This window comes from Tauraco erythrolophus, chromosome 6 (genome assembly GCF_009769465.1).
Source record: "Tauraco erythrolophus isolate bTauEry1 chromosome 6, bTauEry1.pri, whole genome shotgun sequence".
NCBI classification, from domain to species: Eukaryota; Metazoa; Chordata; class Aves; order Musophagiformes; family Musophagidae; genus Tauraco; species Tauraco erythrolophus.
This window is the reverse complement of record NC_141470.1, coordinates 26,952,749-26,980,535: the sequence shown is the minus strand read 5'-3', so window position 1 is coordinate 26,980,535 and position 27,787 is coordinate 26,952,749. Positions and strand designations below refer to the sequence as shown.

Genomic DNA, 27,787 nt, shown 5'->3' with positions numbered 1-27,787 from the left:
ATTTCTAAGACCTGAAAACCACAAGTTTCATACTAACCAGTGTAACTGCTGAATTCCCTCCCACAAGAAGCAAGAATTAGTCTTTATCTTTTTATTTACCTTAGTATGTATTATGCATCAAAGACCTTTCTCACCTTAGCCCGACAGGGTAGCATGGCTATACCTGACACAATCAATATTTCAGGATACCTGACAGAGTAATGGGGTTATGTTTACATTCAGTGACTTAGATCCCCCAATTTGAAGGACAAGGTGTGAGGTTTTGTTTTCTACGCTTTAGCTGCCTATGATGTACAGTATGAGATCTCAGAAGTAATCAGCTTCACCTGTGTTGCTCATCTGATCATCTTTTTAGTTAACAAAGATCTGTGGATCCCAGAGTATGAACATGTCTATTCTAAGAGAAGACGAACAGTGTTCAAGAAGTGCTTTTTTTTTGTCCATGAAGGAAACTTAGACTGATGAGGTCGGATGGACTCACTTCTGGTGCAGATTTGGGTGAGATAATACGTTATCAACAACTAGCAGCAGTAAACAATAAATATCACAAAGTCAAGATCTACAAAATATAAGCTCTTCAAATTATGGACTGGTAATATTAAAACTAAATGTTGAAAAACTGAAAATTTATAAACAGCTTCACTTGCATGGGATCATAATTTTCAAATAAATAAACCTAGTACAAGAATTTTCTCTGGCACTGACATGCTATTCCTGTGCTTTGCCACCAGATGACGGAGACACGTACGCTAAGTGTCTCTAAATGCGTACACTGATACTGATGTTCAAGTTAAAGACTGTGGAGATTTTGTTTGCAGGATTTTCTTTAGACATATAAGGATGCGAAATTTTTTAACCTTACAGGAAATAGACAAAACTCTTTCACACAAGCGAATCAGTAAAATCATACAAGAGACAATATACAGAGGAAGAAGTGACACAATCCAGCATTGTATCTGGGCAGATAGCACCAGTGTTTGAGGAAGACTAAAGAAAAGACAACAGGATTTTGCTCAGCAAGGTGTTTTTAATAACTGAAATTTCCACCTTGCAGTAATTAAGTTTCTGTACTCCTTCAGCAAACTTTCTCCTTTATGAAGGTAGCAATTATATCACCAAATCCATCAGCAGTTCAGTGTCTGCCAACAGGAGAACACAGTAAGTTTCTTTGTGCTGGAATGATTTAGGATTGGACGCGTATCACCTAAATTTGGGTATGCTACTGAAGCATCTCATTCTGGAGTCTCTATGGTTCAAAGTCTCTCAATAGAGAAAAAAATGCCTTTAAAGGGAAAAAAAATTGAGAATGAAAAAGTTGGTGTCATCTACCAGTAAGCGTGTGCAAGTGTTGTCTGAGTCTGATCTAGTCATCCAAGCTTCCTCCGTACTCAGTGGAGAGAGGCAGTTCCTGGAAAAGATTCATCTCATCCTTGGGAAGACTCACTCTTTGAAAAAGTTAGTTTCTTTCTCTCTTCCTGTAGGTTTACCCCAAGTATTTGGCACGTCCAAGCATTTGAAACAGTCATCATGGAGACTTACCTCACGTATTGGTGTAGTGTAGAAAATGGCGTTATTCTTTAATGGTAAATTCCTACTTCTGTAATCTTTCTGTGCATTAGAGAGAAATGTTGAAATATTAAAATGTCCTCTGGGTAAATTAGGGTAAATTTCAATTGAAAAAACCAAAAAATGTATAATTTTCATAATTCTGAATAATTTCAGTAAATAAAAGTTTTTATGAGACATTTCAGAATATATATTATAGAAATCACACACAACCATATAACGTTTAATAACACTATATTTTAAATTAGATAAAGCTAGACAGGAAAATAGGCATGAACCATGTTTCATATTACTAAGGCAAATGCTTCAATGTTGTAAGTTACCAACTCCTCAAACTTATCTGGCATTCTTGATCTAAAACAAACTAATGGATCAAAGTCAAACTATGTCAGCTGACTAGCTAGGAAGCTGGCTTAAAAGAAGTAAAAATAGTTTAAAATATTTATAGATCAGGATCACTTAAGTCCTTAGGAGAAGTGTCTCATCTGGTGCAAAACAGAATATCTAAACTGAGGACAACCAAACACATCTCCAGTTGGTACGAGTGAGCATGGCTCCTACAAAGATCATGTAGCCAAGGAAATCACCCCATAACACACAGAGGCTGGTCTCCCAGTGTTGGGATAAATATGCTGTGCTCCACTGGCATTTCCCAGCTCTGGTGAATCCCCACCACCTCTAACAAAATCCCTGGGCTAAATAGTACTCTATTACAGTAAATTTTCCAGAACTTCTTGTGTTGTAGAGTATTAATACCTCCACTGAAGAAACTGAGTAAAAATATTTGTGGTAAGAATAACTTTTGCACCACACAGTTATGGGAAGCAGGTGGAAAAGTCTTCAGCTGTTGTAAATCAATGCCAGTCTAATCAGAGCCCGTGGTCCAGTTATTCAGCTGCTGTTAATTTGTTTTGTTTCATTTGTTCAGCAGGTATAAATCAAGGGCATTGAGGTCAGAGCTGATACAAGCTATTGGAGTTTGTGTCTGAAGTAACTAGGAACTATCTCCAGAAAAACATCAGTGCTTCTGCTAGCAGGGGATTGCATTCAGAATGTAAGTAAGCAATGTCACAGTGATGGCCCTTGGCCAAATATCTCAAAGCTTGGAGAGTAGTGGTGTCTGTACCCTAGGAATGCAGCTGCTTGCACGCAGCCAGTGCAAACTGGCTCTTTTGTCAGCCAAGGGACCTGTTTTTCCTTTTGTAATGGGTCCATGTAACTAAAAAAAAAAACCCCAGATCAGTCCTATCATTCAGTCTCTCAAGAAGCCTGTGGGTTTTAGCAGCTTGTGTTAAGTTAAAGCTGCTGCTTGAGATTCAGTAGAGTTTGGATTTGGGCTGAATAGGCCTGTGTGGTTTTTTAGGTGAATGCAAGGAAACTAACTGATTGGGCAGCAGGATCAGAGGAGACTGAACCCTTCTGCTCAGAGATGCAGAAGGGATGCAATCAGTCATCTTTGCTGTTTCTGTTGCTGTTATTCATTAACCTATTTACAAATCCAGGTTTAGATATTTATGGGATATTTAACTAGTTTTAAGCTCTTCTGCTGTGTAGTGTCAGCTCCTCTTACTTGTATCCTCACAGTGGAATTGGCCTGTAAAGTGCTTCTTGGCCTCCCCAAAGACATAGAAACTGGTATGTCCACTCTAAGTTGTTTTTCGTTGCTAGTATTGCTTTGGTTGAACCTTTTCCACTGGATGCTACAGTAGAAATAGTAAATCCAGGAATGTTTTTTTAAGAGGAAAAACCATGGCCAAATGTTTCTTTATTCATCTATCTATAATCGCAAAAACTGTGTGTTGGGGTTAGGCTGCTCCGGCACCAACCGCTACACAGTCATCACTCACCCTGCCCCATCCCCAGGGATGAGGGATAGAATTAAAAGATAAACGGGAACCCGTGGTGAGATAAGAACACTTATAACGATGATTTAATACCACAGTGTAGCTGCTCACCAGCCCCTCTTATCTGAAGCCATCTCGTCCTGAAGCTGCAATCTCAGATGAACATGAGGCCCCAAAACAGAGAGGGGGAGAGAGAGATAGTACTCCGAGAGTGGGAATACTGGAAGAGAGAGGAAAAAAAGAAAGGCAATAGAGCAGAAGCGGCAAAAGAGCGAAAGCACAGAAAACCCCTTCCTTCTGGCTGTCCCTCACTTTTATACTGGGCATGATGCTGCATGATATGGAATACTAATTGGCCAGTTTGGCCCTCAATCTTAAGTTCCACCACAAATCACAAGGGGAATCGTGGCCCCCTTGTCCCGGCTATGCTCTCCCCTTATCCCACCATGCTTCTGCACTCTGGCCAGAACACGGCACACTGAAAGGTCCTTGGAGTTTCACGTCCAACCACAAACATCAGCTTGCTATCAACATTCTTCTCAGAGCAAGCCTCTGAGTAAAACCAAAACACGGAGCTCTTCTAGCTGCTAAAAAGGAGAGCTAACTCTGTCCCAGCTAAAACCAGGACACCGTAATTTCCTACTTCCTTTTTTAAAAAATTCCGCATGTCCTCTAGGGGAAGTTCCTGCTACTTCCTTTGCTTTTCTATGAGGAAACACCATGTATTGATTTGAAATAAGTGCTCTGATTTTTGGCAAGGAAGCCAAATGCAAATTCCATATGGTTTTTGGGAGCCTGTGTCTCAAGGCAAGCAATTTAATATAATTGATTTGTCTCTCCAGGAAACAGTTTGGGATGATTTTAATAAGGCCTCAATAGATAGTGTTAAAAAGTTGGTACTTGACAAATTGCAGTAGTGTGATTTGGCAAGTGAGTTTGCAAGAGTGTAAATTGGCTCCACTGGGCATCGTTAAAATCTGCAGTTCTTTCTCTCCTGGAAATTAGCAGCTTTCTTAGCTTTTACTCAGGTTTGATTATTGCTCTAATTCTGCGGACAGTGGAAGACTGCCTCCAAGGAAAAAGAACGTCCTTTTAAAACTGGATGCATCTCTACAATACTTTCATTAAATCCCCAAAAAACTTGAAGAGATCCTGGTCTAATCAATATTATTTAAAGACTATGGGTCAAGCAGAGCTACTTGTGTTGCACTGGGGGCACAGCTCTAAAACTGAATCTTCATGCTTAATTCCCTCATTAGGCATGAAGACAGCAGAATTACCTCAAAAGAGTTTATCCTCGTGCCTGAAACACAAATGGTCATTAGAAAAAAAGGAGCATTTTCAGCAGCCACGTCTGTAATAAGTCTGGGTTAGTGATAAGCATTCCTAGCTGGAAAGCTCAAAACTTGATGAAGCTCAGTAATCCCACAATTGGCCAAAATAAATTTTTTTTTTGGTTGTGTTACGCTGAGGATGGTCCTGGCATGGCACGAGGGGTGGGCAATAAAGCCCCTCTCCAACTAAACAGCTGTCTCTGTGCTGTCCAACTGAATTCAGAGAGATGGCCAATGCTTTCTGTTAAAACTGTCAGTGACTAGCAGGCCTGGGACAGCTCTAACCAGGCGATGGAACCCTTGTGGATGGAACCTTTGCGGAATGACTGTTTTATTAAAAAATGTAATGTAAAAACTGTAACTTTAAAGTGTGCTTTTTCAGCTAGGGATTTCTTGTGGAGGCCACAGGAAAATGAGCACATTGAGTTGCAGCAAGTGACTTTGAGCTAGTTGAGTGAGTAAGATACACGGATTTTTCCACCATACTACATATGTCGGCAGTTTAGGGGTATGGGATAGCAACATTTGAGAGATTTACACCATCCAAGTGTCTTCCGGCTGCTTTGAGGTATTACAAGATGAGGAATACTACCTGTGAAACTTTGATTGTTTTTTTTTTAATTGTTTTTTCTTTTCCTTGAGGCAGAATACCCTTTCTACAAGCAATATGTCATGTCTGCAGGCATTTGGGTTTAAGGCCTAATTTTTTTTTCCCTAAGCAATGTTTCAGAGCTGCTACAATTACTGAACATGGACTGAATATTTCAGTATCTAGTATATGCTTATCTAAGATAGTAAGGCTGCTTTTATGGAGCCTTTATTTATGTAAAATTCACTAGGCCTTGGCAAGCATATGGTAAATAAAACTGATTAAAATAACAGGATGGCAGGTGCAGACAAGGAAGTTTTGGTAACTCTTGATGATTTTCATGAGAGCTTATAAAGGCTGTGTTTGCATCTGGCACATACTAGTGGCATGTATAGCTCACAGGTGTTATAATCGTGGGGGTTAGGCCTTTGTAGGGTCGCAAATAACCTCATTAAATGGAAAGCCTGATTAGGTTAGGCGAAAAGTGTATCTTGGATCCCGTCCTGTGTTTCTACTTCTAATAATCCAACTAAGAATACCCCTATAAATACACAACTGAGTACTAGACATAGAGTTGACAGCTAGCAGCCCAACATGCTCTCCATAGTCCTGGTGACTGCCACTTTGATGGGACCAATGCATCCCACCCCAAAAGGAGCATTTAAGATTTATGGTGTGAACCTCTCCGAAGAGGTTTATACTTGCACATGTTAACACACCACTGCTTTTTAGAAGTTTGTGTTTTGGTGAGATATCTAGCTATCACATGTACTGGCAGCTGGCAACGAATAGTTGAGCAGAATGTCAGTGTTATGTTGTACTAAGGTTGGATTGTCAGCACTTTGTCAGGCATAAAGTCTCAGATTAAAAATACTGAAAGCAAATAGTAGGAGGCCCCTCATTGCGGCCAGCATTAGCACATTGTCTCTTGACTATTGGTACAGCAAGGTACTTTGAAGCCTTGTACCACGTAGAGATTTTGCATGAGGTATTGCTCTTTTGTGGCTGTACAACGAAGCGGGGTAGCTGTCAGTCAGTGGAAGTGGCATGAAGGCAGTTTAGGAAGGTGGAAGGGCACAGTCCTAGTTCTCACAGCTATGAATGAGACTGATCTTTGTTGTAACTCTTTCTGGCATCTGGGCTTATTACAAAATGATTAGCTCCATTCTTTGTTGCAAAACTTCACAGGAAGTATGATGTCTGATGGTCCTAGGGCTAACTGCAGCGCACAGAGAAAGATCTGGACCACCAGGATTTATTCCAGCCACGGGTCTACGCAACCATAGTGGGATAGGCTTGTGCTTTGTAACCCTTGGAGAACTTAAATTTATCTGCTGACATATATGTAGAAGTCTTAATTTTGTAAGAGTCACACACTGCAAACATAGCAAACTGGCTTTAAGAACAACTGACAAACAATATTGTTCATGTTAACAGGGCACGCGTTATGGGCAGGTAAACTGGGATAGGAGCAGGTCTGACATGCTGTACACAGATGAAAAGTGGTGGTTCCATAAATGAATGCATAATGCTTGGATGCTTTCTGGAACCAGACAGGAATTTTTGATAGCTTTTTCAAAGTAGTGCTGGTAATTTATGTTCATTCTTATGCCAGGGTACACATCTGCTTCAAGTAGTGCGTGGATTTGCGTGGATTTCACAAGAGGTTTATCTCCTGTCATTTCTATAGGGGCTACATAAAGTTAAAAGGTTGCTCCTGTACAAGAATTAGAGATTGCAAATGCCTTCTGTGTTGATTTTATGGGCACTGGCACACGATGCTGTCCTAGATGTCCTTGCAACACAAGGACTACCACTCCACAGCAGTCATTCAGGTTAGAATCACAGAACGGTTTGGACTGGAAGGGACCTCAAAGATCATCTAGTTCCAACACGCCTGCCATGGGCAGGGACACCTTCCACTAGACCAGGTTCTGCTCTTTACCCTGCAAAAACACTGTTACTGCTGCCCTCATCTAAGATACGCTCTTTTGCAGAGTAGCTGTTGCCAAATTTATTTTGACCCAATATATGTAAGCAACAGACTTCAGGCTTCAGAGCAAGAAAAATTGGTTTGAAAACAATTTGTGATTAAGCAATTTTCAGACTGTAGTTTAATTTAAATAAATTGGAGCACCGGACTCTTGCGAGAGGTAAAAATTCAGTAACCTGGAATGGCTGGCAGTACCCAGGGAGAATGACACCACCTGTTTCTTTTTCCTGGGAGTAGACTCAAGTATCAAACCACAGACCTTTAAAAAAGTCCTACAACATGAAAGTCATAGGAATCAAAGGATTCAGAGTGAAGAAATAGTTTATCACTTTTCTAGCCCCCTCTGACAATATTCTGAAAAAGCCTCATATATGCAACAAAAGAAGCATCAAAAAAAGCTTCAGAGAATCCTCCCCAGACACACCCTCACGTGTTTATAAACCCTCATTAAAGAAGAGGTGCTCACCCTTGCAGTCAAGCTAGCATTTGCAGATGTCTGTATGACTATTCCTATGCTGCTAAATCTGGACTCATCACATCCTTAACAGATTGATGTTCCTGAGTCTACAGTAAAATAATTTTTCTGTCATGTGTAGATAATCTAATCAGATGTAGAAAGAAGAAAAAGGATAGTCATGTTTCCTGGAGAGACAGGTGACTAAATATTACCAGTAACTAATTCTTTGTAGCAGTGAGTATTTCTGTGTTAAGTTTCTGTTGTATTTCACCTAAGTTCCCTATTTTAAGAACAAGTGATGCTGTGATTTAAAGCACCATGTGCCTTTTATTTCTTCTGACTAAAATATTTCTTATGGTAGTTTGAGCCCTGATTTTGGTCCCTTTCAAGCTGGAAGCAAACTTCTGTGAACACATGAGACAACAGATGAGTCTGGCTCAGATGGGATATCATAGTCACCTATTAAATTTGGTCTCTGTATCTCTTGCAAATGAGAATACATTATGATATTTGCATAATCTCATAATCATGCTCTAATCTGCAAATGAGATGCTTGTGCTGAACTTGGCTTTATCTCTCTGTAGGGCTGCTATGGAAATCATTACTGTAAGTACTGAGCTATGTTCAATGTAGTGATGCAGGGTAGATGAAAAGATCCTTCAATGCCAAGTCTTCTTAGACTTCTTTGAATTGGGAAAGCTGGGTGGTGGGGGAAGTCCAGCTAGACCCTAAAAGTACTAATACTGTTATGGAAGTCTATCAGGTAAAATTTATAGAAAGGAGGGAGGTCTTTAATTGGATACTAGATTATAACTCTTTTTATATCCCACTGGATAAAGCTGAAAAAACCCAAAATACATCTAAAATATACTACCTGTCTGTTGATTACAAAGGATTTAATTCTTCTGCGATAGCATTACTCACTTTAAAAAAAAAAAATCAGGTGTTTAGCTTCAGCTAGTAATCTAGATCTCTTTGGTGATATTATTAACACTAAATAATCTATGCTGAAAGGATTTCTAGAGATCTGTACTCTACTTGCCTTGCTCAGCTTACAGCTACCTTCAAAGCCCAGTCAGGTCGCTCAGGGCTATGTCCAACCAAGCCAGCCACCACAGAGGAGGTATCTTTGTCTTCAACTTTCAGCTATTCAGTCTCAGAAGATGGCTTGCAAGAATTAAACTTTTTTGACTAATTGCTGTTAAGTTTAATACCTGTATTTTGCCTTTTACATTAGGTGTATGTGAGTAAAACTTAGATTTTTGAGTGTGGCAATGCAAACTTGCAAATGTTTTTGAACTGTAAAAAGGACAAAAAAAAAAATCAGGCTCTTTAGAAGGGAAATGCAATTTTGACTAAGTTACAACTTCTTCTTTCTTCCAGGTAAACCTCTGCGATCATTTCCACAATGAAAGATAAGATGCAGAAGGTCAACTTATCAACGGTATCTGAATTTGCTCTTGTAGGCCTTTCTGATGCTCCAGAAGTCCGTTTTCTTCTCTTTGTGCTGTTCTTGATCACTTATTTGGCCACTGTGGCAGGCAACATCACAATCCTTGTTGCCATTAGCACAGACGCTCGTCTGCACAACGCCATGTACTTCTTCCTTGGCAACTTATCCTTACTGGATGTCTTATGCTCCACTATCACTGTGCCAAAGATGCTGGAGGCCTTGTTGCTTGAGGACAAGGTGATTTCATTCACTGGCTGCATGCTCCAGCTGTTCTTCCTCATTGATGTTGTAGGCACAGAGATTTTTCTCTTGGCTGTGATGGCATATGACCGTTATGTTGCAATATGTCATCCGCTGCAGTACATGAATATTGTGGATATGAAACTGTGTGCTCACCTCGCCATTGGCACCTGGGTAGCAGGATTCTTTAATTCTCTGTTGCACACATCTTTGATTTTTACGCTCTTTTTTTGTGATTCTAATGAAGTCGATCAATATTACTGTGATATTCCCCCTATGCTGGCCCTTTCCTGCTCACCTACTTACAGTAGGGAACTGGTAATTCTCACAGTTGCTGGGGTCCTTGGAAGCAGTGCCTTTGTGGTCACTCTGATCTCATATATCTACATCCTCTTGGCTATCCTGTGCATGAAGTCTTCTGAGAGCAGGCACAAAGCTTTCTCCACCTGTGGTTCTCACTTGACAGTAGTGTGCCTTTTCTACGGGACCACCATTTGCACATATGTACGGCCTTCTTCCAACTACTCACCTAATCAGGATAGGATAGTTTCCATGCTCTATGGAATCCTCACTCCCCTGCTAAACCCCATAATCTACAGTCTGAGGAACAAAGAAGTTAAATGTGCCCTAAGAAGAGTGATCAGTCAGGTATGAACTGTTTTAACAAGACAAGAACATCTCTGAGTCTCTGGCGTCCTCTGGAGCCCTAGGAATTGGACAGGCGCTGCAGTTCGACTGATCTTCTCTAACTTAGGCCATCTAAAATTTAGATGCTGGGATCAAAACTCCTTCTGTGGGCTCCCTTTACAGTTAAAAGGGGGAGGGTGTGCACCTCCAGAAGGCCAACTGGATGGCACAGCTTTAGGTCATTATCACAGGAGGAGATGACATCAGCTGGTAATGTTTTTCTCCACTGATCACAGAGGAAGCTTAGATGAGAGCCTCAACCTTAGACACAGGTGTTGGACACATATCTGCTGATTGCTGCATGAATGCTGGAAATGGGTATTGTAGGCACACTTAGATATATGTTCTTCTGTACTAAAGCATTTTATAGGACTGGTGCCTCTTACTGACCATGTTGCTCCCGCAGAAAATGTAAGCACATCCTTTGTGGGAGATCAACTGGAAGGAAGGCTCCTTTGGCATCATTTAAGGTCATCTGTCTGGGTGTGTTTTCCACGTGCATGCCAAGACTCCAACTGCAACACCTGCAGTACCACCAGGTGCAATCTGGCCATAGTTTGCACGATGTATCTCAAAATCAGTCTGCCAGGGTGCAAATCAACTCCCATAAATGAGAGATGTCAACTATGCTGATGTCTATATGTTCGATAGGTTTCTAAGACTGCAGCCAGTGTGGGAGAAAGGGGGACTTTGCAGTCACGGGCTTTGTGACCATTGCACAGGCACGCCCTGGCTCTTCTCAGTGTTGGCAGACTTGAAGGAAGGTTTGCAGAGTGTGCTTTAGGTCTACGTGACTCCATAACTAGTAATGGTGCTTCATTTGAGGCAAAAAGTGAAGGTGTGGCTGACACAAAGGTGGAAATGGATGTGCAGAGAGGAGGGAGTGCTGTGCAGTCTCCTCTGTGTGTTGTAGGTGTAAATCTGTGTGTATCTTAGCTATGAGGCTCTACGCTGGGATGATGAAATCCAACAACTTGAGATGGACCTCAGGCTGTGTTAAAGTGCTGTGGCATGTCACTCTGGCTGTCGTGCCTCGTGTTGAATAACTGATGTGATTTTGTTGTTTGCACACTGCTCCTTACTAAACCCAAATGTCAAGGCTGTCTGTCTTAGTGGCCTTGGTTGTGGTTGCTGTCTTGGTGTAAAGGATAAGCTAACGACTTTCCTGCAGGAACTCATATCTTAGTGGTAACATGCACATTCTCAATATTAAACCAGTGGAAATAATTGAAGCTTCATCCGTTCTCAGCTGTCAGTCATGTTGACAAAGGATTCAAAAGTCAACTCTAATGATTGAAGAGCTTTTCTCTAAGGTAATATATTCTGGATTTTCTGAGGGTTTCTTTTATTTTGTGAGTTTTTTTAAAGTGTATTTCACCAACTTTAGAAAATGCATGTAAGTCCATCCAAGACCACTTCAATTTCAAAGACAAGCATTACGAAATTGGTAAGGCCACCCATGTAACTGTAACGCTACAGAGCTTCCTGCAGAGTTTAATGTCCTGACCTATGGTATGGTTGGGATCCAGTTTTCTAAACACAAGCTTTAGTGGCATGCAAGATGACCCAAGGTGTCTTTCCTGGTAGATAGTTCCTGCTCCATAAAAACTACAGACTACCTAGACTAGATGAAAAGGTCAGAAGTCACCAACTGGGTGAAAAGACCGAGTCCTCTACTGTCAAATCAGGGCTATTCACTTAAGAGTAGACAGCAGATGTTTACAGAGCTTCCTGTGATCCTTGAACTGTAACAGTGAAAACCATTTTCAAAAAAGTGCCATTTACTCCAAAGCCATCTGACAAATCACAAGATGTGCATCAATGTGGACAAAGTGACACTGCACTTCAAAAAAAAAAAAATGCACACAGAAAACTCAGTATAGGCTGGAGCTTCTGCAGGGTTCTGAAAATTACTCCAGATATTATGTGGGGATGGAGAAGGAGCAGCTGTGCTCAGGTTCCTTGTAAATCTAAAGATTCCGATTGCTAAACCAGGCACTATGAGATTAGACTTGTTTGCAAGTGCAAGAAGCATTTCCCACTTACACCTGACTAGCTTTGAATCCTAGCCAATTAAGACTGTTGTGGGTTAGGCCGCTCCAGCAATGGAACCCCCACACAGCTGGTCGCTCACCCTCCCCCACCCCCAGGAATGAGGGAGAGAATTAAAGGAGAAACGGGAAACCCGTGGGTTGAGATAAGAACAATTTAATACAGATAAGTAATACACAGTGTAGATGCTCACCACTCCCTCTTACCCGAAGCCCGTCTCGTCCCGAAGCTGCAATCCCGGATGAACGCGAGGCCCCGAAATAGAGAGGGGCAGAGAGAGAGAGAGAGTACTCCGAGAGTGGGAGTACTGGGAGAAAGAGGGGAAAAAAAGGCAACAGAGCAAAAGCGCAACAAGCGCAAAAGAGCAAAAGTGGCGAAAGAGCCAAAGCGCAAAAGTGCTTGTAACATCCAAGCCCCATGGGGCTGAGGAAGACCATGAAGGGCAAAGGTGGTTGTCCTCGAGGAGTCAGTGCCTTAGCAGCTTTGACAGCTCCCTGGGCTGAGGAGTATGGTCTTAGGGCACCTCCAGGAACACAGACTTGCAAAGGAGAGGGGGTCCTGTTAGCCTCCCACAGGAATGCCACCCTAGACTGCTGTGCCACCTCCCATCTTAATGACCCCAGCCAGTACAGCCCATCCTGGCAGCAGCACCACAGTGTCCCTGCCACCAGACATGATCTCGTGCCACCTGTGCCCAGCCCAGGATACTGCAGTGGTGCTGACTGATGACATGCTCTGTTTGGTCCTGGAGAAGATTTGCCAGTGGTGAAGGAAGGTGTCTCCATCTCTGGGGAGCTCTGACATGCCCCCCGGTCTGGCGAGGTCCCCGATGACTGGAAGAGAGGGAACATAACCCCCATTTTTAAAAAGGGGAACAAGGAGGACCCGGGCAACTACAGACCGGTCAGCCTCACCTCTGTGCCTGGCAAGGTCATGGAGCAGATTCTCCTGGGAACCATGCTAAGGCACCTGGAGAGCAAGGAGGTGGTGGGTGACAGCCAACATGGCTTCACCAAAGGCAGATCGTGCCTGACCAACTTGGTGGCCTTTTACGATGGGGTGACAGCATCGGTGGACAAGGGTCGACCAATGGATGTCATCTACCTGGACTTGTGCAAAGCTTTTGACACTGTCCCGCACGACATTCTTCTCTCTAAATTAGAGAGTCATGGGTTTGATGGATGGACCACTCGGTGGATAAGGAATTGGCTCAATGGCCGCACTCAGAGAGTAGTGGTCAACGGCTCAATGTCCAAGTGGAGACCGGTCACGAGTGGCGTCCCTCAGGGGTCCGTGTTGGGCCCGACCCTCTTCAACATCTTTGTCGGTGACGTGGACAGTGGCATGGAGTGCACCCTCAGCAAGTTCGCCGATGACACCAAGCTGTGTGGTGCCGTTGACACGCTGGAAGGGAGGGATGCCATCCAGAGGGACCTTGACAGGCTGGAGAGGTGGGCCCGTACCAACCTCATGAAGTTTAACCAGGCCAAATGCAAGGTCCTACATCTGGGTCGTGGCAATCCCAGGCATAAATACAGACTGGGTGGTGATTGGATCGAGAGCAGCCCTGAGGAGAAGGACTTGGGAGTACTGGTGGACGAGAAGCTCAATATGAGCCGGCAATGTGCTCTTGCGGCCCAGAAGGCCAACCGCGTCCTGGGCTGCATCAAGAGGAGTGTGGCCAGCAGGTCGAGGGAGGTGATTCTCCCCCTCTACTCTGCCCTTGTGAGACCTCACTTGGAGTACTGCGTCCAGTTCTGGAGCCCCCAACATAAGAAGGACATGGACCAGTTGGAGAGGGTCCAGAGGAGGGCCACGAAGATGATAAGAGGGCTGGAGCACCTTTCCTATGAGGACAGGCTGAAAGAGTTGGGGCTGTTCAGCCTGGAGAAGAGGAGGCTCCGGGGTGACCTTATAGCGGTCTTCCAGTACCTCAAGGGGGCCTACAGGAAAGATGGGGAGAGGCTGTTCAGGAGGGCCAGTTATGATAGGACAAGGGGTAATGGTTTTAAAATAGAGGGAGGTAGGTTCAGGTTGGATATTAGGAAAAAATTTTTTACTATGAGAGTGGTAGAACACTGGAACAGGTTGCCCAGAGAGGTGGTGGATGCTCCATCCCTGGAGACGTTCAAGGCCAGGTTGGACAAGGCCCTGAGCAACCTGATCTAGTTGGAGATATCCCTGTTCCTTGCAGGGGGGTTGGACTAGATGACCTTTGAAGGTCCCTTCCAGCCCTAACCATTCTATGATTCTATGATTCTATGCTGTGGAGCAGCAGCTCCTGCTCTTCATAGTTGCTTTCTTGTTCTAAACAAACATGTTGTCTTGTTCCCCAGAGAGCTGTGTGAGGGGCCTACACCCTGCCAGTGAGGCCAGGTGTGTTGGGGATGGCAAAGGGAAGGTGGGCTCAGGGGTACTTGGGAAGCTGCACTGTCCTGGTAGGAGGATGAGGTGCTCAGGATAAGCCTGGGCAAGATGGCTATTTTTCCTGGAGCTCCTCCTTAGCCCTGTCTTGGCCACGGCAAGGGCTCAGCCTCACCCCAAAAGCTGCACTCCCCCATACCCAGAGGGGACTGCAGGCTCCAACAGTGGCAGGAACAGGCCGTGAGCCCCTTCTGCAGCCAGTCGGGTTCTGCACCCTGCAAGGCAGGTCCTTTGGCTCTATTTGACCTGTGGTCCAAGCCTTCCTTGAAAGTGGCTCCCCGCAGCCTCAGCCACAGCAGTGCCCTTCAGGTCCGAGGCCAGGGGAAGGGGTAAGTCCCAGACCTGTCCTAGGGCTAACAGAGCTTCCCAGATACCTTTAGGGACTTTCTGCGTAACTGTAGCCACCTCTCGGGGCAGCTCCACAGCGGTTTGCCCAGATGTGAGCTTGCTGACCAAGTGACGGTGACATCCAGACCATGCAGCCTGGCTTGTGTTTGTGTCCCCAAAAACTCTACGGGGACCATCGCTGAAGAGACCCTTCTCTAGAGGTTTCATTCAGAGCCTCTGCAGGGAAACTGGCCCTTGTTAGAAATAACTCCTTGATCTTGTCTCAGGGCAGATGGCTCAGAAAGGTCCAATGAATGGCACTTTGCAAAGACACAAGGTCAGGCCTGCCTGAAGACGAAGTGTCTTTGTTGCTCAGGTTTCCCAGCTTCTGTTGATTTCAATCCCAACGTGCTTCAGATGTTGACATCTAATGACAGGCTGGAAAAAACACTCCATAGAAATCTGCCTTGCGATGGTTGGTATAAGCTCAGTTTCATTCCTCTAATGAACACCCCAGGAGCTGGAGAAAAGGCATCAAAGATGCTTATAGTGCCATGGATAGACCAGGGAGAGGAAGCAGAGACAAGGCAGGTTGTGGGGAAGAAGTAAGGTACCATCAAGCCAATATCTTTACAAAGTATCCTGGAGACTTACTAAAAGTATCCAGGAGAATTCTTAAACTTTCTATCCAGGTTATTACTAACTTTTCTCCAAGAGAGCTTTGATGTTGTTACAATCCATAGCCACTTTTTGAAACTCTTTCTCCTGAGGAGTTGCTGAAGATATTTAAAGACTTTGCTGCCGCTGGATACCCAGGCTCTTCTCTGCCAAGCTGCTTTTCAGCTGGTCAGCATCCAGCCTTTCTGGTGCCTGGGGTTATTCCTCCTCAGCTGCAGGACTTTGAACTTCATGAAGTCCTTCTTGACTCGTTTCTCTAGTCCTTCCAGGTCTCTGAATGGCGGCATAACCAGGGTGCAGCAGTTGGAATTCCCATCAAAATATTTGCAGCTACTTAGAACCATCACTCTTTTTTGGTTAACTGGAAATACTTGTTTATATTTTCCATTTTTGTTAAGCAGTCCGACCGCAAAACGTTATTTCCAGAATGCTTGGTGCATGTGCTGAGTGAGCATGAATTTTAATGTGCAGTACTAGATAGAGAATACTTTAAAAGTCATGATAAAATATAAAGTTTTATTAATTCTGAAAGAATTTATGCTATATATGTGAATGTTTTTAGGCTGAACCATAAAACTTCATTGCATTAACTTCTTTGTTGACCACCACTAGCCTCCGGGGATAGTACCTGTATAACTTCATATCCTTGAACTGAATATACTTCTCTTTATTTATAAAGAACACATCGAATGACCTATTCAAAATAACTTTATGAGTCTTTCCTTAAAATAAGTTTTCTTCTCTAGATCATAGTGAGAGCCAGAGGCACTGTTTCCATTTGCTTAGTTCAGTGCAAAGATTTTGTACTTAGATCAAGTACAAACCCTGGGGCTCTAAGCTGAAGTTAATGCTTTTAATTTTGTTAAAGTTAATGCTTTTTATTACGTCTTCTACAAAGATGTTAAATAGCACTGGTCCCAGTACCGACCCCTGGGGAACACCACTCGTCCAATGTCCACATGGAGGCCAGTGACGAGTGGTGTTCCCCAGGGGTCGTTACTGGGACCAGTGCTATTTAACATCTTTGTAGAAGACATGGACAGTGGGATTGAGTGCACCCTCAGCAAGTTTGCTGATGACACCAAGTTGTGTGGTGTTGTCAACACGCTGGAGGGAAGGGATGCCATCCAGAGGGACCTTGACAGGCTGGAGAGATGGGCCTGTGAGAACCTCATGAAGTTCAACAAGGCCAAGTGCAAGGTCCTGCACGTGGGTTGGGTGGAGTATGCACAAGTACAGGCTGGGTGGAGAATGGATTGAGAGCAGCCCTGAGGAAAAGGACTTGGGAGTGCTGGTGGATGAGAAGCTCAACATGAGCCAGCAATGTGCGCTGGCAGCCCAGAAAGCCAATCGTATCCTGGGCTGTATCAAAAGGAGCGTGGCCAGCAGGTCCAGGGAAGTGATTCTGCCCCTCTACTCAGCTCTCGTGAGACCCCACCTGAAATACTGTGTTCAGCTCTGGAGTCCCCAACACAAGAAGGACATGTTGCTACTGGAACGAGTCCAGAGAAGGGCCACAAAGATGATCAGAGGGCTGGAGCACCTCTGCTATGAAGACAGGCTGAGAGAATTGGGCTTGTTCAGCCTGGAGAAGAGAAGGCTCCGGGGTGATCTTATAGCAGCTTTCCAGTACCTAAAGGGGGCCTACAGGAAAGCTGGAGAGGGACTTTTTACAAGGGCGTGTAGTGATAGGACAAGGGGCAACGGATTTAAACTGAAAGAGGGCAGATTTAGGTTAGATATAAGAAAGAAATTCTTTACATTGAGGGTGGTGAGGTACTGGAACAGGTTGCCCAGAGAAGTTGTAGATGCCCCATCCCTGGAGGTGTTCAAGGCCAGGTTGGATGAGGCTTTGGGCAACCTGGTGTAGTGGAGGATTTCCCTGCCCGTGGCAGGGGGGTTGGAACTAGATGATCTTTGAGGTCCCTTCCAACCCTAACCATTCTATGATTCTATTTTCCCCTGCATGTTGCTTTTTACATAGATATGCTGAATTTCATCAGTCATCCTATTGCTCAGCCTCTCCCCACATGTGACTCCTCTGAGAGTACCTCAGGGTGCAGACCCCCACGTAGTGCTTGGTGTTTCTCGACTCTCCCCGTGCTCGCAGGGGCGAGCTCCAGGTCCCACCGAGGAGCTCATGCCGTGACTGTCCCACTGGTCATTCAACCTCGATGCCAAGCAGCTCTCAAAGAGAAATACAGTGCTAATGTCCCCTTCCCCAGTCTGCAGTGAGAGGTTATGAACTCCCCCAAGCCTGCCGAGACATTGGCCTGTGTGAATAGTGAATTCACTAGGACTGGCAGTGTTTTCCACAACTTTTAGCATTTTTAACATATTAATATTGTTTAATACCCTATCAAAGTGAATTGTTTTTAAGCAGCAGCATGTCTTGGGGACATGCAAGGCTGCAACGCAGCAGCAGACAGGACTATGTTTTGACATGTGCAAGGGAGGGAGATGGAGGGTAAGTGTCGGGATGAGCCTTGGATGGCTGCAGGTCAAGCCATGCTTTTACAGATAGAGCTGGTGACAGAGGATACCACCTCACAGACTTCAGCCCCTCAGGCAGCAGAAAGCAAGTGAGAACCACCACCACTGTCAGCATGGATGTCAGCATCCATGAACTGGGGTAGTTCGTGTGGGTCAAGACCCTGATGGCAACAATAGGTCGCGGTGGTCCTCATCAGCCTCACCTGGTGTTTTCTCCCCCCTGCCACATGCACACTCACTTCCTTTCATGGACTAGGACCCCCCGTTTTAGGGGGCCTTCAGGCCTTCCCTATGTCGCATTGTAGGCGTGCATGGCTGCATCTGTCTCTTGAATGGACCTTGGACTTGTGCTGTAGATAGTTTTATTCCTGGATGGGCAAATGTATGTACATTGTATTTTGTCTCCAGCCACATCTCCTTTTGCTTCTGACTGGACCCCTTGGGTGAACCCGGAATCTGGTTCCTCATCTGCCACTGCTCTGGCTGTTGATGGACCCCTTGTGATGTCCCAAGCACTTGATGCAAGCTGCTGAGTGACTTCTGCCAAGCAGAAGTTGTTGACTGGGGGCAACTGCTCTCTCAGCTGCTGATGGTGTGATGCACAGATCTGTTATCCTTCAAACTCCAGTGGTAACTTCTGGACTAACCAAGTGGAGGACTGGAAAGGTGTATGCCAACCTATAAACTCTCCAACCACCAACTTCAGGGTGTGGATTAGTAAACTGCTTTGGAAGTGCTTACTGCCTTTAACAAAGAGGAAAGTTTTCTCCTCCTCAGTGTTTGTGAAGTTGTCTCCAGGGGCTTGTTACAAAGAATGAGGTAGGTTTAAGTATTCTAAGAAGTTATCAAGATCATTAGAGGCTTCTTCACCATGCCCAGAAGGGCTTGTTAAACTGATGACTCTTGGGTGGCTGGTCCCCAGGGGAGTTCCTTGTTTTGGGAAAGGGAGAAGTGTTATTTGTGACGGAAATAGACATAATGACTTAGCTGATGTTGGAATTCAGGCCTGTTGAGAGGCTTCCAGTGGGTCATGCTATGACTATTGCCTCCACCCACCATTAGACAAGGCTTCTTGTTTAGTCTGGTTAAGGTTTAAGATCTTCTGTTCTCCCCAAGTTTACAGTTCATATGCATTTGTTTGCCTTCACTAATCAGATACTTTGCCTTATCTTCCTTCTATTTCGCTCATGGGAAGAATATTTTTTAGAAAAGCAGAGGTGTGGTTGGGATCCTGGGTTGGTGTAGGAAGAGGCTGGAATCTGGCTCTGGCTATGCTTCCCCTTTTCTGGCTTACTCTGCACTGAATATCTTTGGATTTATCTTTGTATTTACCTGCTAAAGGCTTCATCTATCCAAGGGCTCACTTACACTAACCCAAGAGACTCTGCAGGAGATGCAGACTCTCCAGTACGTAGCCCACCAGGTCCAAATTCAATTCTGGGCTTGGTCAGCTGACATAATTCAAGGCTAACTAATGTTCCCCTGGTAGGTGGCTGGAGGGTCCTGGTCTGGGATGGTGCTGAGCAGCAGGAACATCTACCAGCATAGCACACCTCTACAGGGGCTGTGAAGAACGAGTTGTTCACCAAAGTGCTAACAGGTCCTGCCCCAGCAATGACTTGTGCCAGATGTCAGACCTAAACCTTTGCCCTGGCTGCCCTCGAGGGTGACATATAGCAGTCAGGGCAGACATTTGGCATGTCACCTTCCCCTGGGGTACTGTGATCTGCCCAAAAATCAAAGCAAGGCATTTGTCCTCATGTGTTTTATATCTAAAGTGGCATAAGAGTAAGGGAGTAGTTGAAGATAAAACACTTAAATAAGCTTTATCCTTTCCCTGCCTTGCCAGGAAGGCAAGCGCCACAGCTGGGACAATGTGCTGGAAAGCCCAGACCTATCTCTCTGGGGCGGGTTTCTGGGCTCAAACCCATGAATGCCACCTCCAGATGCTGGTGCTTGATAGCAGTGTAAAGAACCAGGGCTGAAATTATTCCTTAGTTTGGTCCTTCCCTGTGCAGGAATGCATATAAGACAGTTTTGGTGCGCAGGATACTGGCTAATGAGTGAGATTTGTTCACTAATTGCATTTTCCACACTTCAACTTTCTGCTGGGACTCCACTTTCTGCTTGATTGCAGAGGAAACCACATGAGTACAAATCCTGCCTATTAGGTTTTGTTGTTTTGTGTTGGCAAACATTAAAAAAAGAACGTGCACTGCAAAATTATAATCACTAATTTGTGTATTTGGGACAATTGTTACCTTTAGGTGTGTTAAACCTCAGACATGTTGGGTAAGGTTGCGTGTGTTTGCACACCTGTAAGGTTACAGGCATTCTTGTGTCTATAAAAGCTGAAGTTCATCTGACACTGACTATGAATGAGCTGTTTTGTTGTCTTCTCCCCTCGTTTATAGATAATTCACTGGTACTTTCTTAGTCTCTGTAGCATGGGATGAGTTTCTCTGCCCACTGACTACACAGGGAGCCCAGCGAACTGCCTCAGAGCCTTGGGAGCTAGCTTAGACTTAGATGTTTCACTACGGATTTTTAAAAACATGTGAGTTGACTCCCATCTTTAGATGCCAGAAAGTCAGCTGTGTCCCACTGTGTTATAACTTTCCATATAATTGATCTAGTTTTCCTGATACGTTCCTCAGGTGCTTCTGGTGATGGTTAACTTGACAGGCAGAAGGAAAAAAGGGATAAGGCTGGATGATGTTTCTTAGAGCAGAATAGTTTGGACCACAAAATTAAAAGTGGAAGACAAGATTTTGCCTTTAAAGATGCTCTATCGCTTTGGCTGTACATGTCTTAGATGTCATATGGGTTTGTTTCTTGCTTTCTTTTCAAGTGTTGGTTTATTTAGGAATTTGAAGTCCATTGGGGAAGGACTTTCTGTGGGTTTCTCTCTAGGCTTGAATGACTTCATCTAACGTTAGTCATCAATATGTCTACATATGAAGGTTGATCAGCCTACAGAGAGGCGTTCACCCTCTGCAGTCAGTGGGGGATTCAGACACAAAATTGGAATTACAATGGCATCCAAGAGCATCCAGATTTTGGCTGTAATGTCACTGAGTAACAAATAAACCCACACCACAGAAGACAGAACGCGCACTCGTCCATGACTGAGAAAGCTAGTGAGTGGGGAGCAAACCCACCTGTGTTGTGAGTGGGGGACAAACCTGCCTGTGTTGCATCAATGCGAGGTCAAAGAGTATCTTTAAAAAGGTAAGTTTAGCTGTCAGTAAGTTCAGAGGAATTCTGAAATATTCTTTATCTTGCCTGGGTTACTTAAAACCTAAAGATTTGTCTTTGAGTTACAGAAAGAAAACCCCTTTCTGATATTCAGATCTGATTATGTCTCACTCAAATCAGAAAAAAAAATAATCTACTGTCAGTTGTCCACATGACAAAATAAAACGGAAAGATCTTGGCTCATGAGGACCCAGAGTTGGACTGAAATGCAGTAGGAATTAAGAGGGGCAGAAATCAGTTATAGAGGGAGCAAAGCAGGTTATGGAAACAGCGTTGAGAAAATGCTCACAGTGCGAGGGGATAAATATTAGTTGCAAACAACTGCACTCTCTATTGGAGAAGATGGCAGTTTTGTTTGCTAACCAACGTAACAGACATTGAGAAATCTTCAGGAATTAAGAGAAATCACAGCAGCAGCTCATGTTGGCAACATAACTTAAATGTTTGTACACTGGGAAGTTAATTATGAAACCCTTCAGAAGCAAAATACATTTTAAGCTTTATATAAAGCACTTAATTTTTCTCACAGTTCTTTAGCTATTTTTTTCTTCTTTTTTTTTTTCTTTTTTGTTCTTTCTTGTCATGATGCTATTGACATTTTCCACTTTTAGTTTAAATGAATTGCCAGACCAAGGCAGGCCGAAGTCGCAATGTCTTTATTTAGCTTCTGGGTTTTAGGCCAAATCCCAAATGTCATTTAGAAAGTTATTTGTATGCACTGTCTTTTTGTTTCAGTGCTGGTTTCAGTGCTGGCACATTTATGACTTCGTCTCAGTCTTTGTAAAAATAAGTCTAGGACAATTGAAATAATCACATCTGAGCATTGTTTCAACTCAGAACTAAATGCAATAGAATCACAGAAGATCTCGAGTTGGAAGGGATCCATAAGGATCACTGAATCCAAATCCCTGCTCCTCGCAGGACTACCTAACACTAAATGAAATACTATCAATCCCTGAAAAGCCTTTAAACAAACAGGGATTTGGGTCTATTCATTACCCTTCTCAGGGCACGTTTCATGTCCTTGTTCCTGAGGCTGTCATATGAGGGGTTCAGCATTGGGGCTACAAGAGTGTAAAACAGTGCAACCACTTTGTCCCTGTCCTGTGGAGGCCTTGAATTGGGATTCATGTACATGCAGATGGCTGTCCCGTAGAATATGGTTACCACTGTTAGGTGGGATCCACAGGTGGAGAAGGCCTTGGATTGCACATGTACAGACTGAATCTTCAAGATGGCAGAAAGGATATGGGCGTAGGAGGTGATGATCAGAAGAAAGGGGATGAAGATTATGATGATGCTGAAGATAAAGATAACCAACTCCATGAGGGCAGTGTCGGCACAGGACAAGGCCAGCACTGCTAGCACATCGCAGAAGTAATGGTTCACGATGTCAGGCCCGCAGAAGGGCAGCCGTAAAGTGAGGCTGTTTATGACTGTGGAGCTCAGCAGGCTGCTGGTCCAGGAAGCTGCGACCATGTGAATGCAAACCTTCCTGTTCATGACAGTGGTGTAGAGCAAGGGGTGACATATTGCCATATATCGATCATAGGCCATGACCCCAAGCAGAAGACACTCTGTCATGCCAAAAGCTAGACTGAAATACATCTGAGCAGCACATCCAGAGAAGGAGATGGTCCTCTTCTTGGTCAAGAGGTTCAGCAGCATCTGGGGGATGTTGCTGGAGACATAGCAGATATCCAGAAGGACAGGTTAGCAGGAAAAAGTACATGGGTGACTGCAACTGGCAATCAGCTCTGATCACTGTAATGATTGTGATGTTCCCAACAATTGTGAACAGATAAAAACCAGGAACACTATGAAAAGAACAGCCTGTGTCCTTGGCTGGGAGGAAAAGCCTTGAAAGATGAATTCTGGTCACTATGCTTGGTTTTCCCTGGCCATTATTATTCCAGTGGTTTAACTGTCAAGATAAGAAATGGTAACAAAGTCAACTCAAATCTGTTGCAAGATAAGTGTAACGAGAGCTATATTTCTCTCTGAAGGGGAGAAGAATCTGCTGTGGAAAATAATGTACCAGACACAACATACCATCCATTGTATATTACCATATTATGGTGACCAGAGAAAATGAGAAAACATTGAGAAAGTTTTCTCATGCACATTCACTGAACCCTGTTCATGTTGGTTGAGGTCTAACTATGCAGATTTAACAGAGGAATGCCCAATTTATACACATTTTAATGCTCAACAGAGTTACTATCCTCTTTAGAAAATCAAAATTCAATGTTATATCAAAAGATTGTGTTAAAATTCCAGTTCTAAAAATTATCATGGGAAGAAATACAAAACAGATTTCTGGAGTGAAACAATCCTTCAGACACTCTGATTATGACACAGATCTACGTTTTGGACAATAATCCATAGACCTGAATCCTTTTCCTGCAATAAAGCCAAAATTCAGCATGCATACCACATCTAAGAAATTAAATATGTCCAACCACCTTAACGTATGTCTAGGGTCTTATGGCATTCTCATCACTATAGCTCCTACTGTCCATGTTCTGTCTTTACACAATATTGTCTAAGATGTGTTAAGATCTACTATGACAAGAAAGTTTCCAAGTAGTATATGGTCACGGTTGCTGGATCCCGAGTCTTCGTGCAGGAAAAAAGGAGAGTAGCAGAATGCCTACATTAATAACGTTGTGACAGACGCTAATAAATGTCACTTGATAAACTGTAGGGTACCTGAGGCATCTGAAGGTGGCCATCACATTTGATGCAGGGATGCTGGAGGGCTTGTGCTCCTCTGGAATGAAAATTGGGCAAATGACAGGACACACTGGGATGTCTCAGGTGGTGCCAGGCTGCTACAGCTCAACAAATTATTTTGATGTCTAGCTGATACAATCAATGGAAGAAGTACATGGAGCTGCTGGAGTGGTCCAGAGGAGGGCCATGGATGATGATCCGAGGGTTTGGAGCACCTCTACTGTGAAAACAGGATGGAGAGTCGGGTTGTTAAGCCTGGAGAAGAGAAGGCTCCGGGAAGACCTTCTAGCAGCCTTCCAGTACCTAAAGGGGGGCCTATAAGAAAGCTCAAGAGGGAGTTTTTACAAGGGCGTGTAGTGACGGACAAGGGATGTCGCAGCTGAAGGCTTCAGGCGGCTCCAAGCAGACCAATGTTCTAATGCAAAGGCTTCAGGGCTCTACTCTAACGAAGGCCCACACTCCTCCAAGGCTCAGGAGGAAATGCCTCGCCCTTAGGACCAAACACCCTGCCTTAAATAGTCAGGAGTCACGTGGTTTGCTAGATGGGTCAAGGCTATTGGTCACTTGACCATCCATCTCCCAGAGTGATGGGCTGAATGCTACAGCACCTGTTTCAGGCAACTTTCCCAGTGTAACGAGCTACAGGTGTTTCTTAGTTAGCCTGCATAGGGAAAGAACTTTCACAGGATGCTGCAGCAGCCAAAAGGTTTCTCCACAATGGGACAATGGCTTTAAACTGAAAGAGGGGAGATTAATATTGTACACAAGGAAGAAATTTTTTACATTGAGGGTGGTGAGGCACTGGACCAGGTTACCCAGAGAAGTTGTGGTTGCCCCATCCCTGGAAGTGTTCAAGGCCGGGTTGGATGGGGCTTTGAGCAACCTGATCTGGGGAAAGGTGTCCCTGCCCGTTACAGGAGGGTTGGAACTAGATGATCTTGAAGGTCCCTTCCAACCTAAACCATTCTATGAACCTGAGTAGCTTTTTGCACTTAACCTTGACACCAGTTTTATTCCCCACTCATGACAGAAATTTAGATGTATAACTTACATGTAAATGTTTCTAGGTAGATGCCTAAATCTGATGCCTTAACCTGAGACTGAATCCTATCTCATGTTTTAAGACCAAGCAGACCCTCCAACCTCAATTAGCAATTACACTGTCAAGGGAAAATGTTGCAAAATTAAGCATCTTCCAAACAGAAACTGTTCTGGAAGGGAGGCTGAGAAATAATCCTAGAAAGCTCAAATCAAGGAGGCAGTTTGCCTCACCCAAGGTTACCAACCTCAGGTAGGTGAGATGCTGAGCTATCACTGCAGCCATACAACTGGAGGACTCCGTCTCCACTGCGGCCCAGGGAGCCCAGACTGCTCGGCAACCTATCTTCAAGTCCTCAAAGGCAGGTGCATCCCTCCGTACTTGAAAGGAAGGATTAGGGTGCTGAAGCATCAGCATCCTTGTTGCCGGTTTAGGTACACTATGGTTGTCCAATACATCTGTATGGGACAAACACAAACAATAAAAGAGCTGCAGAAGACTTGTATCAACTGTATCAACCAGCTTTTCACTGGCACCTGTGCAAATGTGGCAATCAGCTCCTGTAAATACCTAATTCCGGTGAGGGGGGGTCTGATCTCTGATGTTGATGAGATTAATCCATTCTTATTCAAGACATGAACTCTCTAGTCCAGGTGGACTCTATCAGTTATGATGTCAGCTATAAGAACCTGAATAATACGAAATTCAGCATCTTTCTTAAAAAGGATGTAGAACTTGAGAGATATCTTTCTCTCATTTAAGCACATATATGCACAATCATTTTAAAGCCTGTGCCAACATAAACAACTACATTCAGCTTCTGATTCTGTTCAGGTGTTTATAATTCACATAATTACACTGCATAGGCAAAAAACCAATTAAACTTTGCTCTCAGTAAACTGGTTGTGGTAATGTTTTCGATGAATATCATACCACATCAAAAAAACATCCTTCAGGGTCTGAAAACTGTAAGCCTCTGGGAACAAGAAGGGAAATTTTCTCGAGCAATAGTATGAATAACTAGAATGGGATTTTCTACAAGATTTAGTTTTCTAAATACTTTGGAGTATCTGAGATCAAGTGGCTCATGAGAAGTTCCATGGACTTGAGCTCTGTGCTTCTACACCACTTACCTACTTCCAAAAATCATCTCCTTATATTATGGACAGTAATAGATAGCACAAGCTCCAAATTTTACGGCTTTTGATTTCAAAGCAATTTGAAGGATGAGAGTCATTTATGTTTTCGAGGTGAGAAAAAGCAGACAAAAAAAAGTACGTGTTTTGTTTCAAGGTTAAAAGAGGTTTCTTAGAGAAATCATTATGCTTGGACCTACCTAAATTCTGATATAGATTAAATACCTTGTAATCCCTGACATATCTCTGTTCAAGATTTGTAAAATTAAAAAAATGCTTTTTTCTGTACCTGAAAATGTCCAATCTGCAAGAAGGTTAAAACTCATCCATAAACAGAATACCGAGGTAGAATACACAAAAGAAAATTGCAGACACCCTGTGCCCAATCTCCAGGCATTGTTAGAGGTCTGTAGGTAAGAAATAAACGCAAGTAGCTTAGTCCTTTATAATAATTTAGCTCATTCAAGTGAGAGCAAAGTAGTGGAAGAATTGAAATCCCATTTCAAAATTTCCCTTTTGAGACACCATAACCAATTTTAAATGCCAAAGGGAAGTGGTCCCAGAGGTAGCATTGCAATCATCTTCTTGTAAGCACAAGCCAAAGTATAATTTTAAGTACTTACGTCATAAACAATTGCAGTTTTGGCAAAAGTTTTAAAAATTGAGTGTTCATGACTTGGTGAACCATACGTTACACTTCAAATCTTAAGAGCCAAATATTTTAATGGATTTGTGGGATTTTTAGAGGATTGTCTAAACATGGAATTTTATCCAGTTATTCCTATTGGAGCCAATTGACTTCTGTGAGGCTGAAACATACCAATACTCCCAATTTCGATCTGAAGACATCTCATAAGGTGAAATCCTCTTCAGATGTGCCAAAGTTAGTTATGTAGTCTAAGCTACTAACTTTCTCTATAGGTAACAGGGAAAATTGCCATTTTCAGAGCAAAAGGGAAACTACGGTTCCTCCATATTCAGCTCAGAGGAAACAGCATTTCTAGTGATTGATCTCTCTGTTTGGAAAGAGGAGGATAAATACCTGTATTTGGTGAAACGACTTCCCAAGGGCCCGGTGGGGTGGGAATGGACAGTCTAGATAGTTTCCTTTAGCACCAGGTATTCATCTCTGTCCCATCTGCCTGGACGCATGATGGACATCTCAAGAAGTCAGAAGGGCTTCAGAGGGAACCACACAGGATTCAGCAAATATGTTTGAGTTGTTTTTCAAACTTCATGCTGTTTGAACTGCAAAAAATTTGGACTCAGTGACTAAGTTTGTTTTATGACACATTTTTGATGAGGTGTCTGTGCCGGATGAGGTATGCCAAGGTTCATTCAAAATTTTGGAGGCCTGAAAGGAAGTAAGACCTCACTTTGGACCTGCTTCCTTTAGGAATGTAAGCATCTTCAGCCAAGGATAAAGAGGTGCACTCCATCTCTGAGGAGAGGTCATCACCTGTAAGCCCCTGAGCTAGGTG

The 27,787-nt window shown here is 43.7% G+C and overlaps 2 protein-coding genes across 2 annotated transcripts; one reads left to right on the top strand and one right to left on the bottom strand.

Moving 5' to 3' along the window:
* The first annotated feature begins 9,203 nt into the window (after positions 1-9,203).
* Positions 9,204-12,131, top strand: LOC104373374 (olfactory receptor 5V1). Its single transcript, XM_009979263.2, has 2 exons — positions 9,204-10,124; positions 12,108-12,131. Exons 1-2 carry the CDS (start codon positions 9,204-9,206, stop codon positions 12,129-12,131), a joined length of 945 nt encoding a protein of 314 aa, XP_009977565.2.
* An 8,425-nt stretch (positions 12,132-20,556) lies between these two features.
* Positions 20,557-23,234, bottom strand: LOC104377155 (olfactory receptor 2K2). The gene is given in 3 exon segments (XM_009983881.2): positions 20,557-20,610; positions 22,395-23,106; positions 23,108-23,234. Coding segments are annotated over 3 exon segments (786 nt in total). The 5' UTR covers positions 23,128-23,234.
* Positions 23,235-27,787: the final 4,553 nt, after the last annotated feature.

What these genes read in the sequence shown, in the direction of transcription:
- LOC104373374 (XM_009979263.2), top strand. Translation starts at nt 9,204, where the DNA reads ATGCAGAAGGTCAACTTATCAACGGTATCTGAATTTGCTCTTGTAGGC. An exon ending in TAAGAAGAGTGATCAGTCAG is followed by an intron (nt 10,125 to 12,107) that starts GTATGAACTGTT and finishes ATGGAGAAGGAG; the next exon opens with CAGCTGTGCTCAGGTTCCTT.